Raw genomic sequence first — 15,742 nt, 5'->3', positions numbered from 1 at the left:
AGTTACAGAGACGAATGCGTTTCCAGATGTTTGGAATGAGAGAGGCTTATGGTGCGAATCCTAATGAGAAAACATCTTGTCATCCATAATAAAAACACTGACCAAGGAGAATAAGACCACATAGGTATGCTTTACTAAGGTAATTCCTAAAACAAAACAAATGTTAGATTGGTTTTGAAATAACAGTAAAATCATGAGTCTGAGTCTTAGGACCTGGAAGGCCAGTGCAATCAGGAGTGAAATACGGACAGTATTGGAGCATGCTAGTATAAACTATGTTCAGGATCCTTTGAGACACCTTTAAAAATACATTTTAATACAAGTAAAAGGGATAACTCCTTTCCGCTCCTAAAGCGTCTTTTTTTTAACGCAGAACAAAATGCTGAATGGTGCTCTGTAAAACACGTTAGCGCCACCTGGTGTATTTCATGCAATACAGTCCCAGAAATGTTCTGCCAAATGCAATGGATCTCCGTCACATAAACAAAGGCAATAAAAATCAAACATCAAAGCGGCGAAAGTGAAAGTAATCGAGCAGAGCATCAAAGGGGTGGGTGAGAAGGGAGGGGGAATGCAAGGGTCAAAGCGGCTAAAGTGAAAGAAAGCTATAGAGAAGGGAGGGGGGAGTGGGAGCAGCTGTGCACGTGCATGTGATTGTGCACTCAAGGTTTAGGCCAGCCAAAAGACTGTGGGTAGCACTTTGAAAATCCCACATACAAAATGTCTCTTCGAGCCTTTGGCTCAGCGAGACCTAATGAATGTAACGTAACTGGTGCTATGTAAAGCGCTCTCATACCCGATTCGGATTCGGGTCAAGTTCGTGCTATATAAAACTCTGCAAAAAAAATAAAAAGAAGGTATTTTGTCATTTGAACTTTGGTGAAAGACGTCTTAACACGGAGTGATGTAGAGAAAATAAAGGTCCCTTTCTGTGATTTACAAATTATTAATAAAAACGACACGCAATGTGTTTGTTAAGTTGAAATGTACTGAAAGCACATATTTTGTTCTTATAAAGTAAGATACATTTATTTTACTCTGTGTGCATATAGGGCACCACCAGCCTGAAGTACTATTTTTTTTTATTTTCAAACATTTTTTTCAGACTACATTAACTAAATCGTCAGGCTAAGCAAATATTTTAGTGGAATACATTATCAGTGACCTCCGCCCGTTTGTTTTAACCATTTGATCTTGAAAGTTGCACAATCTTTTCATCGCTTTGTTACTGTTAGGTTACACTGTGTTGTGATATTTTATGACGTGCTACTGAAATGATATGTGATGCTGCATTTTGTTATGTCACGGTATGTTGTACAATGTTACTACTAATTTTTCCACTGAGGTTCATGATTTGCCTATTTCTCTGTCAGCTGCCCGGCTCCATCTCTCTATGGGCCCTTCTCCCTACGTGACTCCGCCTGGGAAGGATGCGCTGCTGCAGTGTCTCTTCCGAGTGGAGGATCTGCCTGTAGACCTCAGCCTCCTGACGGTCACCTGGAAGCTTAGCGACCACGTGCTGGTGATATATAATGAGTCCGTGACAGCCTATGAGCCCCGGGCCCGTCTCTGCCCCGACGAGTTGAAGAGAGGGAATGCCTCGCTGGCCTTGGCAGAGCCCACAGCCGCTGACAACGGGAACTACATCTGCGAGGTCCTGTATGGCGAGGACAGCAGGAGCGATGATCTGATGCTGCATGTGGAAGGTGAGTAGAACAAAAGACACTGGTCAGGGGGGTTCTTCCACACGGGAAACGGCCACTACAACGCGGCCGTTTCCACGCATACACCAAACCATGCATGCTTTACAACGCATGCGTGGTTACCACGTATAACCTTTACCACGCATTCCTTTACTACGAGATGCGTAGTAAAGGAATGTGAGTTAAAGGTAAAAATAAAAAAGGGGGGTTGGGGGGGTCTCCCCCCCACAAAAAAAACCAGAAAAATTTTACCTGATCAACGCTCTTCTGAGCTTCTTGTCCTTGGGCGAGGAGCATCATTAACAACGTTATTGCGTACGTGTGTCTACATAATGCATTAACAAAAAATAGAAAAAGGACAAAAGAAAACAGCGAAAGAAAAATAAATCCGTCAATAGAAAGAAAAGAAAAACGGTGAGTGTATAATTTTATACTTAATTTAAAACCTTAACCATGAAAATGCCATTATCATGCATAGCTATACAACGAAAATCGTTGTAAAGGTATGCGTGGTAAAAGGATTTTCGATGTAAAGGATATTTGTAGAAAAGGCATTCATGTTGTAACGCGTGCGTGGAAAAGGCATGCATTACAACGGAATGCGTTGAAACGTCATACAACCCTTCCACACAGGTCTGTCCACAGGCTTCAGCTCTCTGCCCAAAGAATCTCTCAAGCTACTCTTTGCACAGATCTGATCTGTGCTGTGGATATATTAGCCAGTTATACTACCTTTGCAGCTGGGTGGACGGTGTTGATGACTGCTCCGTTTAAGAATGACCATCCCAAAGATTATACTGTTTTCGTTAGAGCAAGACAGAATTTTGATTTAGAGTTGAACAGTGCCAGGTGATTCAAAATAGTATCAGAAGTTCCAGATATTCACTGGAGAGCACTTATGATTCTGCTTATAGAGGTGGCAGAGTAAGGGCATCAGGGTAATCAGGACATTTTCAAGTCTGAAGGAACATCCTCTGAACTGAAGATTTTTAAGCACACACCAATATCCCCTCTCACCCCTTCTCAGTGGTAGAAGCGTTGTGTTCACACATAGATAAATAAAATACGTCGTACAACTGATCTGTCTTGGTAGAAGTGGGCAAGGAGTATCCCTACAGTGCATTTCTCATCTTTGTCTCTGAAATTCAAAGTTCTCTTTAGCAGCTGGAGTTCATCAGGGTGCCAAGGGTCCAACCATACAGCTGAAAATAGAAACCATGCAACTGGATGAGGTGCTCTAGAGTTTCAATATAAGTGAGAAACAGACAATGTGACAGTACAGAAGACTGAGCAACACCACAAATCAAGGTACATAAATAGCTGATAAAAATGTACGTAGAGCATTTAAACCCACTGAAACAAGAAAATGCGCCCACTGCAAAGAATTGCCTCTATTTGTGATCTTTAGGAGAACATGTCTAACAGTGGTATTTTATCAAAAGCCCTTGACTGATCTAGAAGAAATAAGGAACAGGTGCCATTAGATGAAAGATATCCAAAGCCATCCTAGTACTGTGTCGGAGAGAAAAAAAAAAACAGCACAAAAGTAGTCTATCTGGCTATTTTGATTGAACACAAAATTCAATATTCTTAGCTGCCTCATGCAAAAGGGAAATGGATTCAACTTGAGAAGGCTCAGATCAATTAAGACCATGTTCTTTTCAAAGATGGTGCCAACAGAGTAGACATGCAGCTTGTCCAATGCTTTTTGAGTAGGTCACTAAAGAAAATACATACTTTATCAGAGAGCAAGTTTGCCAGGCATACATTGAGCAGCAAACTTGATTTAAGATGAACACCGCAACTGTAACAGGCTGACAGTCCAATGGAACAAGTTCAAGAATGTTGGTGGTGGTAAGGCAGTATTTGAAGAAAGGGACAGACGTTTTTTGCCCAGAATAGGATTTCTAATCTTCATCTGAAAAAGCACTACATTCTGTGCATCAGTTCAAATCATTTACATTCATTGTAGAAGCTCATCTTATTTAAAATAAAAAGTCATCTCAAGTGTTCATGCACACAAGAGCTACTGGATGTTCACTTTTCAAAATGTTCCTTTGTGTTTATTTGCAGATTAGTACTGCAACAGCATGTGAGTAGCCATATGATGCCCCATCAGTCATTATTGCTTGACAGCTATTCTAAGTCTAATGATTGTTACTACAACTCGATTCATTGCAAAGGAGCTGCACCTTGTTTTATGGGGTATACAAAGTACAATACCTGAAGTTAATTATTCAACCTTTTTTAGTGTTGTGTCTCACTACTTGTTGGATGAATAAAAGTAATGTCACATTAACAGTACAAAATGACTGGGCAACACATCCTCCTTAGAGATGCCAGAAAATGGGGATGCGCAGAAGATAATGGAACAGAAGCCCTTCAAATGATACCCTCAGTACCATTCAATGTACCCTTGGCACCATCTCCACGCTGTTGGTAACCTGTGCCTCTCAGCGGAACACGACGACACCTTCTGCGACTGACGCTAAGCATTTAGGAGCAAAATGACCCTTCAGCAGTGGAGAGACAGGCAGTTGTCCCACAACAAAATGTTGGTCATCCTGAGAGATGCTGGACATCTTCAGTGAGGCAAACCCGATCGGAGCAGAAGACGAAAAATCTGGTGAGTCATCTGCTCTTCTGGCCCACCAACCCAATCTCAAGATCAAAGGAAGAAGAGGCACCCGAGGATGCCCCATTTACCTCTGTTGACCCTGACCTCATCTGACGACCACACTGAGACATATGAGTACAGTTGACACCCAAACCTAAGCCACATAACGAGCTGCGTGTCCCCGCTCGGGATCAGGTGTCAAGCCCCGTGTATTACCCACCATCACTCTCAGATGCACCACCACCCTCGGGCTTGGGTTGACACAGAAGCAAGTTCTCTGAGCTGAGATGGCTCCAGCCAAGAGCTTCAACCCAAACAGCCCATGAGTCTGAGACCATGTGTTGGCACTGAAGTCTTGAAGCTGATGCCTCCATTGATGCTGAAAGGAACGCATGGGCTGAAAGCTCCTTTGGCTCCAAGGCTGTCGACACCTAACTCTCAGGAAATGCCTATCCTAAAAAAGTTGCAAAAGGAGTTGGACGAAAGACAGCTGTTCATAGTCGTCTGCCAACCCACAGCCAAGATCTCCACCTTAGAAGAGACTTTGCCTAAAAAGTGCAGACTCCCCTTTGAGGAAGCTTCATCTTCAGACATTCCTCCGCCACCACTGCCCCCCCAAAGGCTTAGGTACAACGCTGTTGCCCCTACTCCTCCTCCAACACCTCCATCCTCTTCAACACCTCTTCCCTCACCTCCTGCGACTTCCTCTCAGCAGTCGCTTGAAGTTGTACTCAGACACAAATAGTCCTAGCATAGCACTTTGTAGTCCCAGTCTACCTGCATCCCCCTGATGATCCTTGGGGGGGATTATGATGTTGATTCTCTGGAAGGACCCAGATCTTGACCCAGTCCATGGTAGGCCTTGCTCTCCATACAACACCACCTCGCACCATAGCTTTATCCAAATAGCAGCTGCCTGTCACAGGGTGAATATGTACATCACCCCAGACGATGATGGTTTCTTAGTAGAGATGCTTTCCAGAACCAAAGGCTCCCTCCAGTATTTTTGCATGATTACGGGGATGATTAAATCTTCCCCTGAGATCTTTAAGGATCCAGTAAAAACTCATATAGTAACACACAGGACTGAAAAGTTGTTCAAGCTGACGCCCTCAGATCCACTCTACATCAGGCATCTCATCTCATCGGACCCCTTGGTTGTTTCCACTGCCCAGAAATGAGTGGCAGCCCAGATCACCAGCAACACCCTCCCTCCTGAGGGCAAATACGTGCATGGACCCAGCTGGCAAGAGGGTAGTAGTCAGTGCCACCACACAGTGGCACATTGCTAATTCAGTAGGCTTTTTCACTAGTATGACAGGACACAGTAGGAAGAAATGTAGAAGATAGTCAAAGAATGGAAAGCCATTTCCAATACTACCATCAGTTGTGCCCTGAATTTAGGTGATACAGCTGCCAGTCAGGTGAATACTGTGTCATCCTCCACAGGCACTCCTTACTGTGTGTGTCTGGATTCATACTGGAGGTGCAGCAAAATCTTATCAACCTGCCCTTCAACGAGGAGCAACTTTTCGGCCTGCAGGTGTATGACTGTTGGACAAAATATAAGGACACCGACACCGCTGAAGCCGTAGGTGCCCTTCAGCTTCCTTCTATCAGGGTCTCCTCTCAAAGGCACTATGCAATGTGTGGGTCCCAAGCCCTGTCACCAGAACCATGCAGAATTACTAGCAGCAGCAACAGGGTTATCACCAACAGAGCGGTAAAGGATACACTAGGGGTCTTTCAGAGGTAACAGCTCTAAAGGTCGAGACAAAGACACTCCCGCAAGTGTGCCTCTACCTCTAAGAACTGACTTGCCTTTCATCCACCCATCACACTACACCTGTCAGGGGGCATTACAGTGCTTTATTTTATGTTAGTAGCATATCACTGCAGATCGGTAGGTTTTATCCATATGGAGCACAGCTAATGTCTCAAGCTCATTTCAACCCCACCAACCATCCCTCCCTGCATACACGCCCTCAGCTGAGAACAAGTTGCAAGAGGAGGTTCAGGTGCTCCTTTTCAAAGGAGCCATATAGCCAGTGTCCTCTCAACACTGGGGCAAGGGCTTCTACTCCCTCTACTTACTTAGCCCCCAAAAAGAAGTCTCAATCAAGCTAGTCCTCAATGTCAGGCCTCTAAACAGGTACATCCCATCGAAACATTTCCATATGGTCACCCTACAGGATGTTATCTCTTTGCTGCAACTAAATGATTTAATGAACACACTAAGCTTGAAGGACACCCATTTCCACATCCGTAGGAAACTGTCTCTATATGTACTACACCAAAATGAGGTATAGTGTGTATAGAGTCCAGGTGACCCCATAGGGAGGCTGAGGTTAAAGTTAAATAGAACCTTACTCTCTATTTGTGCTAGACTGGTCGAACAGTAAGGCAGTATCAGAGGACAGTGTTAAGCATTTGATGTACACACTCAGTCAGCAAATAAATTCACACAGTCAAGAACTGAACTCTAGGCCAATTATTTTGGTATAAAAAATATATTGTTTTATTTTTAGAACCAAGAAAGCCTGGAACAGGTAAGCATTAAATACTTTATAGTAATAAGTTGCTGAATGTAGAACAGTTTGAAAATGCAATAGGAATTGTACTTTGTTTGATTTACAGGGGATGCAGCAGGTTGCAATACTTAGCAAATAAAGTACATTGAAATGAATGAACTTTTTTAGTAAATTACAGGTAAGTTACTTTTTATGTTACTTTTCTAACTCAGTGTTGGATACCTAGATTCAGCACTGGGACATTTCCTGCAAATAAGTAAGAAAATACGTTTTGGTTATTTGTGTGATTTTTGATTTCAAATGCTTTATTGATTTTGAAATGGAGAGAGAATCAGGGACAACCCATGAGTGTGTAACAATGTTAAGATAAGGACATGGTGTGCATACGCCAAAAGGTCGACATTGGAAAAGCAAAAATACATTGGCTGCACAAAATTTAAACCTGTGAGATATCTCTAACAATCGTTCCTGAAAGAGAGAAGAAAGTTGAAGAAAGGAATGAATAAAAAGAAAGAAAAGAAATATGAACAGAGGAGAAGCAAGAGTTCACACATAAGAAATTTCCTTGAAGTTCTTGACAACAGGATAATCCAGCTATATCATATGTACCCTGTGCAGATAAGGGAAACCACACATACACATAGCTCAACATTATGAAATACAACAAGGGTATACAAGAGGATTGCAAGGAAGCTCACGGGGGTTTGTGAGAGTCAAAGTAATTGTCCAGAGTGGACCACATTGGTCTAGAATGGGATCTCCAAGGTGAGTTTTGCAACTAAACTCTAGGCCACTTGTGTTTGTATAAAAGTATACTGTTTATTTTTAGAACCAAGCAAGCCTGGTACAGGTAAGCATTAAATGCTTTTCAGTAATAAGTTACTGAATATAGAACAGTTTGAAAATGCAATAGAAATTATGCTTTGTTTGATTTACAGGGGAGCAGTAGTATGCAACACTTAGCAAATACAGTCCATTGAAATGAATAGGCTTTTTCAGTAAATTGCAGGTAAGTTACTTTTTACGTTACTTTTCTAACTCAGTGCTGGATACCTAGATTCAGCACTGGGACATTTCCTGGAAACAGGTAAGTAAACGCGTTTTGGTTATTTGTGCGATTTTTAAAGAATATTTTTAGATTTCAAAACTCCATACTTAAAAACGTTTGGAAGAAAATTGTCAATGTTATCCTATGGAGGAAAAACAGGTTATCGGTTTACAGGTAAGTTATGGACTGTAGGAGTTAAGGTTCTGGGGTTAGACTCAGGGGTCCTCCAGAGTCAGTGATGCACTCTTGTTGCACCCTCAGCAGCACTAGGGCGGCCGGGTGCAGAGTGTTGAGGCCCAGTGTTATCCAATGGGGGACAGGGGGCCTCCGGTTGGTGGCTGCTGGCAAGCAGGCCACTGGGTTGTGGGAGCAAAGCTCCTTGGATTTAGGTCAGGGCAAATGAGGAAACAAAGTAGCACCAAAGGTGCACCCTTAGTGGCACTGGGGCGGCCGGGTGCAGGGTGCTGTTTCGAGGTCGGGTGCCCTGTTGTTTTCAATGGAGAACCTCCGGTTTGCAAAAAGCACTGCAGACAGGGAGACGAAGGACATCTGGGTGCGACCACCACTTGGAGAGGTAAGTTAGGGGTTGGTTAGGCACCGTCGGTTTGGGCATACAAGGCCGTGTGGGGCGTTGGGTGCAGGGGTGCCTTTTGGGGTCTGATCTTCTTACCAGCTGCGGGTCGCGGTTAGGGGGACCTTCTGGATTTAGGCTGCAGGCGTTGGCCGGAGGCTTGAGGCTGGTCAGGGGTTGCTGGATCTCGGGTCAGGATCACCTGGGTGACCTCCTCCTGGTGTTTTTCCACTCGAGCTCGGGCCGGGTTCGGCGGGTGCAGAGTGGGCTGGATTCACGGTCTCTGGCTGCTGCCAGAGGATGCAGTTGAACAAATCCGGTGTTCACGCGAGAAGCAGTCTTTAGAAGTGAAGGCAGGCAGGTCCTCCAGGGTTTTTGAGGTTGCTGGCTGCAGGACACACCGGGATTTCGCAGGAGCAGGTTCGAGGGGAGACAGGCCGGTAGGGCTGGGGCCAAGTCAGTTGGCGTTTTCCTCTTGTTAGCTGGCTTCTTCTTCTTTTCTTGTTTTTGTCAGGCTGGATCTGAGGAAGCAAAGTTCAGGGTGCCCCCTAAATACTAGATTAGGGGCGTTACAGGTAGGTAAAGGGCAGGGACCTATGGGTCCCTTCCCTGGGGTGGGTACACCCCCTATTGTGCCACCCTCCTGTGGGAGGGGCACAGGAGCCTGTCCCTGGTTGGTTGGGTCCCCCCGTCCTCAAGATGGCGGAGACTCAGAGTTGTACTTCACCTCGCCTCCCCCACCTGAGGGGTGGAGTTGGCACAGTGGGCACACCTCTCTCCCTCACTTGTTTTTCCCGCCAGTTCTCTCGCCCAAAGTGGGGTAGAACAAGTGGGGACCAGTTGCTGAAAGCAGCAAATGATCTGGGGAGGCTCCCAAAGGCAGCATGCCTTTGAAGCTTCCCCTTCGTGCACCCTGCCCATCCTGGGGGAGGAGGCTTGGCACCTCGTCCCAGCATGTGCATTGTTTCAAGCCCCAGAGGGCAGCAGGCTCTGGACCCAGGGGTCCAGAAACATGTCTGGTGGTGGCAGCTGAAAGCAGCCACTCAGCCTGAACACAAGTGGTGGGTTACTTTTCAGTGGGCATCTCTGAGGTGCCCTCTGTGTGCATTTTTCATTAAATCCCACACTGGCCTTAGTGTGGGTTTAATGTGCTGAGAAGTTTGATACCAAACTTCTCAGTTTTCAGTGTAGCCATTATGGTGCTGTGGAGCTCGTAATGACAAGCTCCCTGCACCATATACTCTTAATGGCAGCACTGTACTTTCAATGTCTAAGAATGGACTTAGGAACTGTAGGGGTTCAGGGCCCATGCACCTGTACCCTCACCACTGGCATAGGGCACCCAGTTAGAGGGGTGACTGATCTATGCGAGGGTAGTGGGTTGCAGGCATAGAACACAGGGATGTGTGCCATGTCGATTCTTCACTTTGTTCTGCACCACAACACGCAGCCTGCAAAGGCAGTGTGTGTGTGTAAAGGTATAGGGCCTCTAAGGGTGGCACAATAATTGCTGCTGCCCTTAGAGGTCTTCCCTGGTCACAGTGCGCTGGGTACCTGTGGTACCATTTACCAGGGGCTGACCTGTGGCCAGCGATGCCAATTGGGTTAGTTTTGGGGAAAGAACACAGGCCTGGGAACCAGGGACCCAGGGCACACCAAGAAAAAGTGCATCAGTAGTCTGGCAAAAAGTGTGGGGGGTTACTGCAACAGAAACCCACTTTCCTACAACATCCAAAACCATCAGGCTCATGGGTGGTACCTGCGCTCCATGGTAAATGGACTGCACTACCAATTCATAGAGTTGCCCTTTGAAGTCACCACGGCCACAAGGGTTTTCACTAAATGTCTAGTAGTGGTAGCCGCCCACTTAAGAAGGAGGGGAATTCATGTCTTCCACTACTTATAACAACTGGCTGATCAAGAGTACAAGTGGACAAGACTGTTGCGAGGGGGGTGGTAGAACGCGTGCAGTTAGCAAGAGTGATTGTTGCCCCCAGTCACTTCAATGAAAAAGGTATTCACAAGTGGGCAGGAGGTCGGCATGAATGACTTTCGCTAGTAGATTACTACGATGTAAGCATGCAATGCGTCCCCTGTGACCACTGGTTCTGTCCAACCTAATGATATCAAAGTTGGGAGGCATTAGAAGGTCAAGGATGGGAGCGGCTGAGTCATTTAGCCAGGTTTCCATCAGGATTACAAGGTCAAGATCCTGGACCAGAATGAGATCGGCAATATCTGCAGCGTGTTTAACAGCCAATCTGCAGTGTAGGAGCACGCATTTGAGACTGACGGGGGTGTCCTTTGGTGGCGGTAGAGTGGGGGTGACTATCGTGAGGTTGTTCTCATTTAATGTTCTTAAGTTTGGACTAGGTACCCTGAAGGGATCCATAGGGATTGATTTAATTGCATGCAAGTTTATAGGGGGGAGGGAAGTGCCAGCTCGTATGAAAGTAGTAGAGAATGAATATCGCTATCAGACAGGGAGGCTTTACACTTTAAGGATCGAAGGGGTCATTAGGGTGCGGAGCAGAGGGACAACTAGGGGTTGAGTGTGTGGAGTGGGATGCAGTTTGCCTAGGGTAGTGGGGGAAGTGCGCCAGGAACAACCACAGTCTGGGAGTGAGCGTAGATGGAGATTGGTCAAAAAGGAGCCGCTTAGTCGGGAGTTAACTAACAGATCCTCAGAAATGTGTGATAGGCTACGAACATCTGCCTTAAGTTGTAGTAGGGAGAGTGCAATTTCGTTAAGTCGGGCTTCCAATGAAGTGTGTGAATGGGAATGTGAGGCTAGGTCCCAGGAACCCTGCGGCAGAGGATAGCTAGTGAGGGAAGGGGAGAGTGGGGCAGGTGGTGACTGAGTTGGCCCCTGAGGGGATTCATGGAAATGGAACTGTGTGCTTGGGGGAATGTGTAGGATAGGTGAGGAGGGGATGGGCAGCAGGGGACCCTTGTCAGCCTGTCGGACCGTGACAGGATTGCGGGTTGGGCTGGGGGAGGGGATCCAACGGAGAATCCTAGCAGCGTTGAGTACAGTGGAGCTAGGATATTTAGAACCATCTAACCTTGGGGTGGGAGCATGTGGACTCTCGTGAAGACTGCTGTTGCAGCTCGTTAGCAGTGGAATTGTTAATCTGAGTGGAGGGAGCTAGCAGGGGCCCCTTCGGAACAGATGTAGGGTTCGTGGCTTGTGGACCCTCTAACTGTGAGGGGGTGGTAGCATATGTACTCTTGTGAAGACTGCTGTCTCAGCTTGTTAGCAGTGGAATTGTTTATTTGAGTGGAGGTAACTAACAGGGGGCCCTCCGGAACAGATGTAGGGTTCGCGTCTGGTTGTGGAGAGGGGGGAGATAGAAATTTTGCATGGTCAGAGGAACCCTTGGGGTGTCATCAACTCCAAGGGGGGCGGCAGTGAGATTGGCGACTGTCTTCAAGAGGGTGGGGAAAAGGTTATCAAACAACACAAGATTGAAGTCAGAAGCTTGGATAAGGATGGTTCCATTTTTGTAAAGCAAGATGGTGGCTTCAGCTCTAAAGGCTGAGGAGGGCGCAACTAACAATCTAAGACCATGAGGAGTTTTATGGGAGGTGGAGATCTTGAGGAGAGAGTAAATGGCCTTCCGCCATTGAGCATGCCGTTTAGTGTATAAGATGAGATCATTTATGGTAGCACTTTTATTAATGGAGAAGAAGAGGTATGAGATCAGGGTTTCCGGATGGGTTTTAAGTAGTCTGTTTAAAGTTTTTTGCAGCATTATTTTAGCGGTTCGGGGGATATATGATTCTGAACACGTTCTGGCTAGCCAGCTCTAGGTTGGGAGAGATGCGATTCGGAGGTCTCGGCACCATAACCGCACCCGCCATGTCTCCACACCAAGGAAGTCTAGATAAGAAAATCGACTGGGCAGATGTGTGTGCTGACCAAAAGAGGCGCAGGGAGGCCACTAGACTAGGCAGAGGTCATGGTCATATCAAGATGGTTAGCTGTGTACGCCGAGGGAGAGTGTCATGGGGTTATGTTGGGATGAGCAATTGCATGATATTACTAGCCACGCATCCTCGGATTCATACAGGTGTACTAACACCTATGAGAGCCAGCTAACCAGGGCTGAAAGATAGGAAGCTGGTGTGCAATTGCATCCCACTTGCTCACTTCGCGATAGAGACCCACTTGCAGGCTACACACACTCGGGTGCCTTTGGGTAGGGCAATATGGAAGGTCAGATTATCCTAGCAAAGACATTAGACAATAGACATTAGCCTGGACCGTAGTGGATAGAAGGGAATCCTGGAGTTTACATCTTCAGCAGGTAGGCAGTACAGGTGTGCTGTTTCATATAAGCCATTAGGGGAAATAACTATCTCCACTCTGCGCAGATGAGGCGAACTAAGCCAGCTCCTGTGTGGGATCCAAGAGGAAGAACCCACTCCAAGATGGCCGCCAAATGCTGGGAATGGATCAGTCCCATTTCTCATTCCATGACAGGCCTACCAAATGCTCATGGAAGGGGGCGCTCTTCTTCAACTCTCGAGGGAGGGGGCCAAAATGGATACCTAACCTCATCAAGAGACTAATAAAGGCGAACAAAATGGGCGCCCATCCTGTAATAAACTGAGCTCAGGGCAAACAAGCGAGCTAGGGCAGGAAAGTGGGTAGATCTGTACCCACATGCCCGTCTTTCTTTCACCACACTTGACACTGGCAGGAGGCAAAGGCAGCAGGGGGAGTCACACTGACCGCAGGGGAACAGTCCTCACACACTCATCACTCCACAGCAATCACGTGATCTCAACGTGTTGTTCAGATCCAGCGCGTCGCTCAGGTTCCGCAAGACGCTCTGGATGTTTCAACAAGAACGGGACTTTAATGCCGCACCTCAGTGGGACTGCTTTCTCTCAAGCGAGACACTCTGGACCTTCGAGCGCCGTGCTCATTGTAACCTAACATAGTTGTATGCAGTGCTGTAGATTCATATGCGCCCATCTTCCTTTCTAGAAGCCAGTGTTTGCTACAAATATCTTCAACCTTCAGAATAACTTACTCTACACGCTTGGCATCTATTTCATTCTACTCACCACTCCATATCCACTCCCACCTACAGCACTAAATGCAGTGAACAGCTGCTGTAATATATGCTCATAGCATGTGTGGCTGTGCATACATATGCTGTGCTTTGACTGAAAAGCAGAACTCCCCTAAGTGGTAGCTAGCCAGTGGGTGATGCAGAAGTCTAAAATGGAGTTGATTGTAAAGCAGAACTCACTTAAAAGGTAGCTAGCCAGTAGGTGATGAAGAGGTCTAAAATGGAGTTCTGAGGACAGTTTGACCTAGGAATATAATCCATATATTACCTACTGGCGGTCGCCAGTAGGTAGTTATAGTTAGGACCACGTTTCCATAGGAAATCCGCAACATTCTATTTTGAATAACTTTGGCGCCGGTCGACGAATCCTCGCGAATTTTTCAAAATAGGTGGGGCGCTACGCTACGCTCCTACCCTGAAAGTCTCGAGGTGATTCGTCAAGCGGGGGCTGAGATAAAAGGGGGGTCCCAAAACGCGTTTTTCCCATGCATTTTTCCATAGGACCTTTAGACAGGGCTACAGCCCGAACGGCTGAACAGAATTACTAGAAATTTGGCAGAGAGGTAGTCCTCAGGTCAAGGAAGTGCCTTTTGTAGGTTTGGTGTAAATCTGTTCAGTAGATTCTGAGAAAATAGCCTTTAAATCAATATATATATCTGAGCCAGCTTACGGTGCGCTTACGGTACGCTTACCGTACGCGTACGGTGGCGTGCGCGAGCGCGATTCTGATTGGCTGTTACATCTAAGTAAACATTCGAATCGGTCGAAACCAGGAAGCGGCGGCCGCCATTTTCTCTCTCGCACTCTGAGGGGGGGGCTGTAAACAAAGGCAAAAAACATATAAAGGGGCTGTTTAGACAGCGCCCATGCACATAGCCATGTTAGTTGAGTCCTCAAAGATCCCCCAAGGCCAAAAACGGTAAATTTTTATTTTTTGAAAATTTCGCCGATTACGCTTACCGTACGCGTGCGCTTACGCTAAAAATTTTAATAAAAAAAAAAAAAACACTCTCTGTGCATGGCATATTATTGTCATCACTTACAAATTAAATTTAACAGATTACCTATCACAAGGAAGCGCATAATATGTCCTCCATGTGCGCATGGTGCGTAACGTGGGCACGCGGTGCGCGTAGCGCACTGCGTGCCCACCTTGCGTGTACGGCACTAACTGCGTAAAGTGGGCGTGCACGCCACGAATGGTGTAAAGTAACTTAGCATTTAAAAAACCGTACAAATTCACTGAAAAAACCATAGGTTTCACACACGTTATAGTTAGGAATTAGCATTTAAAAAACCTTGCTAATTCAATGAAAAAACCATAGGTTTCACACATGTTATAGTTAGCTGGAAATTTTACTGATAAAAAACCAATGAAATTCCCCCGTTATAGTTACTGTAGGCAACTATAACTCACGCGACCGTAATCCTCTGCTGATGACATATGTGTCTTTATGAAAAAAAAAAAAATTGTAAAATATGTATAGCTAAAATTTAATGGAAGAAGACATGGGCAAATAAGTGTCTAAATACAGTATTAGCATCAGCAGAGGATTACGGTCGCGTGAGTTATAGTTGCCTACAGTAACTATAACGGGGGAATTTCATTGGTTTTTTATCAGTAAAATTTCCAGCTAACTATAACATGTGTGAAACCTATGGTTTTTTCATTGAATCTATATATATATATTACCTACTGGCAGTAGTTAGTTATAGTTTGGAACTAGTTTCATTAAGAAAAGCGTTTTTTGTTTTGCCAATAACTTTGGTGCCATTTGATGAATCTTTATGGAATTTTCAAAACTAGTTTGCCACTTGCTTCAGCTGTAGTTCGGGAAGTTTAAATTCATCAAGCGGGGGCCGAGAAACAGGGTGGGTCCCAAAACACTTTTTCCTCATGCAATTTTCCATAGTGATTTTAACACGACTACAGCCTGGAATTACACCAAATTTGGCTGAAAGCTAGCTCTTGGTTCAGAAAGAGCAGTTTTTGTGATTTGGTGTAAATGTGTTTAGTAGTTTATGGGTTATTAAAGGAAAAATAAATATATATATCTAGGGATGCAAATCTTTTGCAGTTCCGCAACGGGGAATGCCCAGATCTACGCACCAAAGCAAAGCCCTGATTGGCTGACCGTAACCTGATAGAAAAGTTTTGGCTGCCATTTTGTGTATTGGCTCGGTGTAG

The 15,742-nt window shown here is 45.7% G+C and overlaps 1 protein-coding gene across 2 annotated transcripts in view; it reads left to right on the top strand.

The window, feature by feature from the left end:
• Positions 1-15,742, top strand: part of LOC146811973 (uncharacterized) — a 410,827-nt gene that overhangs the window by 129,968 nt on the left and 265,117 nt on the right. For both annotated transcript variants that reach the window (XM_085618947.1, XM_085618946.1), the window contains exon 2: positions 1,374-1,706. In XM_085618947.1, the coding sequence (XP_085475073.1) occupies positions 1,374-1,706 (333 nt within the window). The remainder of the gene's footprint in view (positions 1-1,373; positions 1,707-15,742) is intronic.

Source organism: Triturus cristatus, chromosome 7, assembly GCF_964204655.1.
Source record: "Triturus cristatus chromosome 7, aTriCri1.1, whole genome shotgun sequence".
Lineage (NCBI taxonomy): Eukaryota > Metazoa > Chordata > Amphibia > Caudata > Salamandridae > Triturus > Triturus cristatus.
This window is presented reverse-complemented; position numbering and strand designations above follow the sequence as displayed.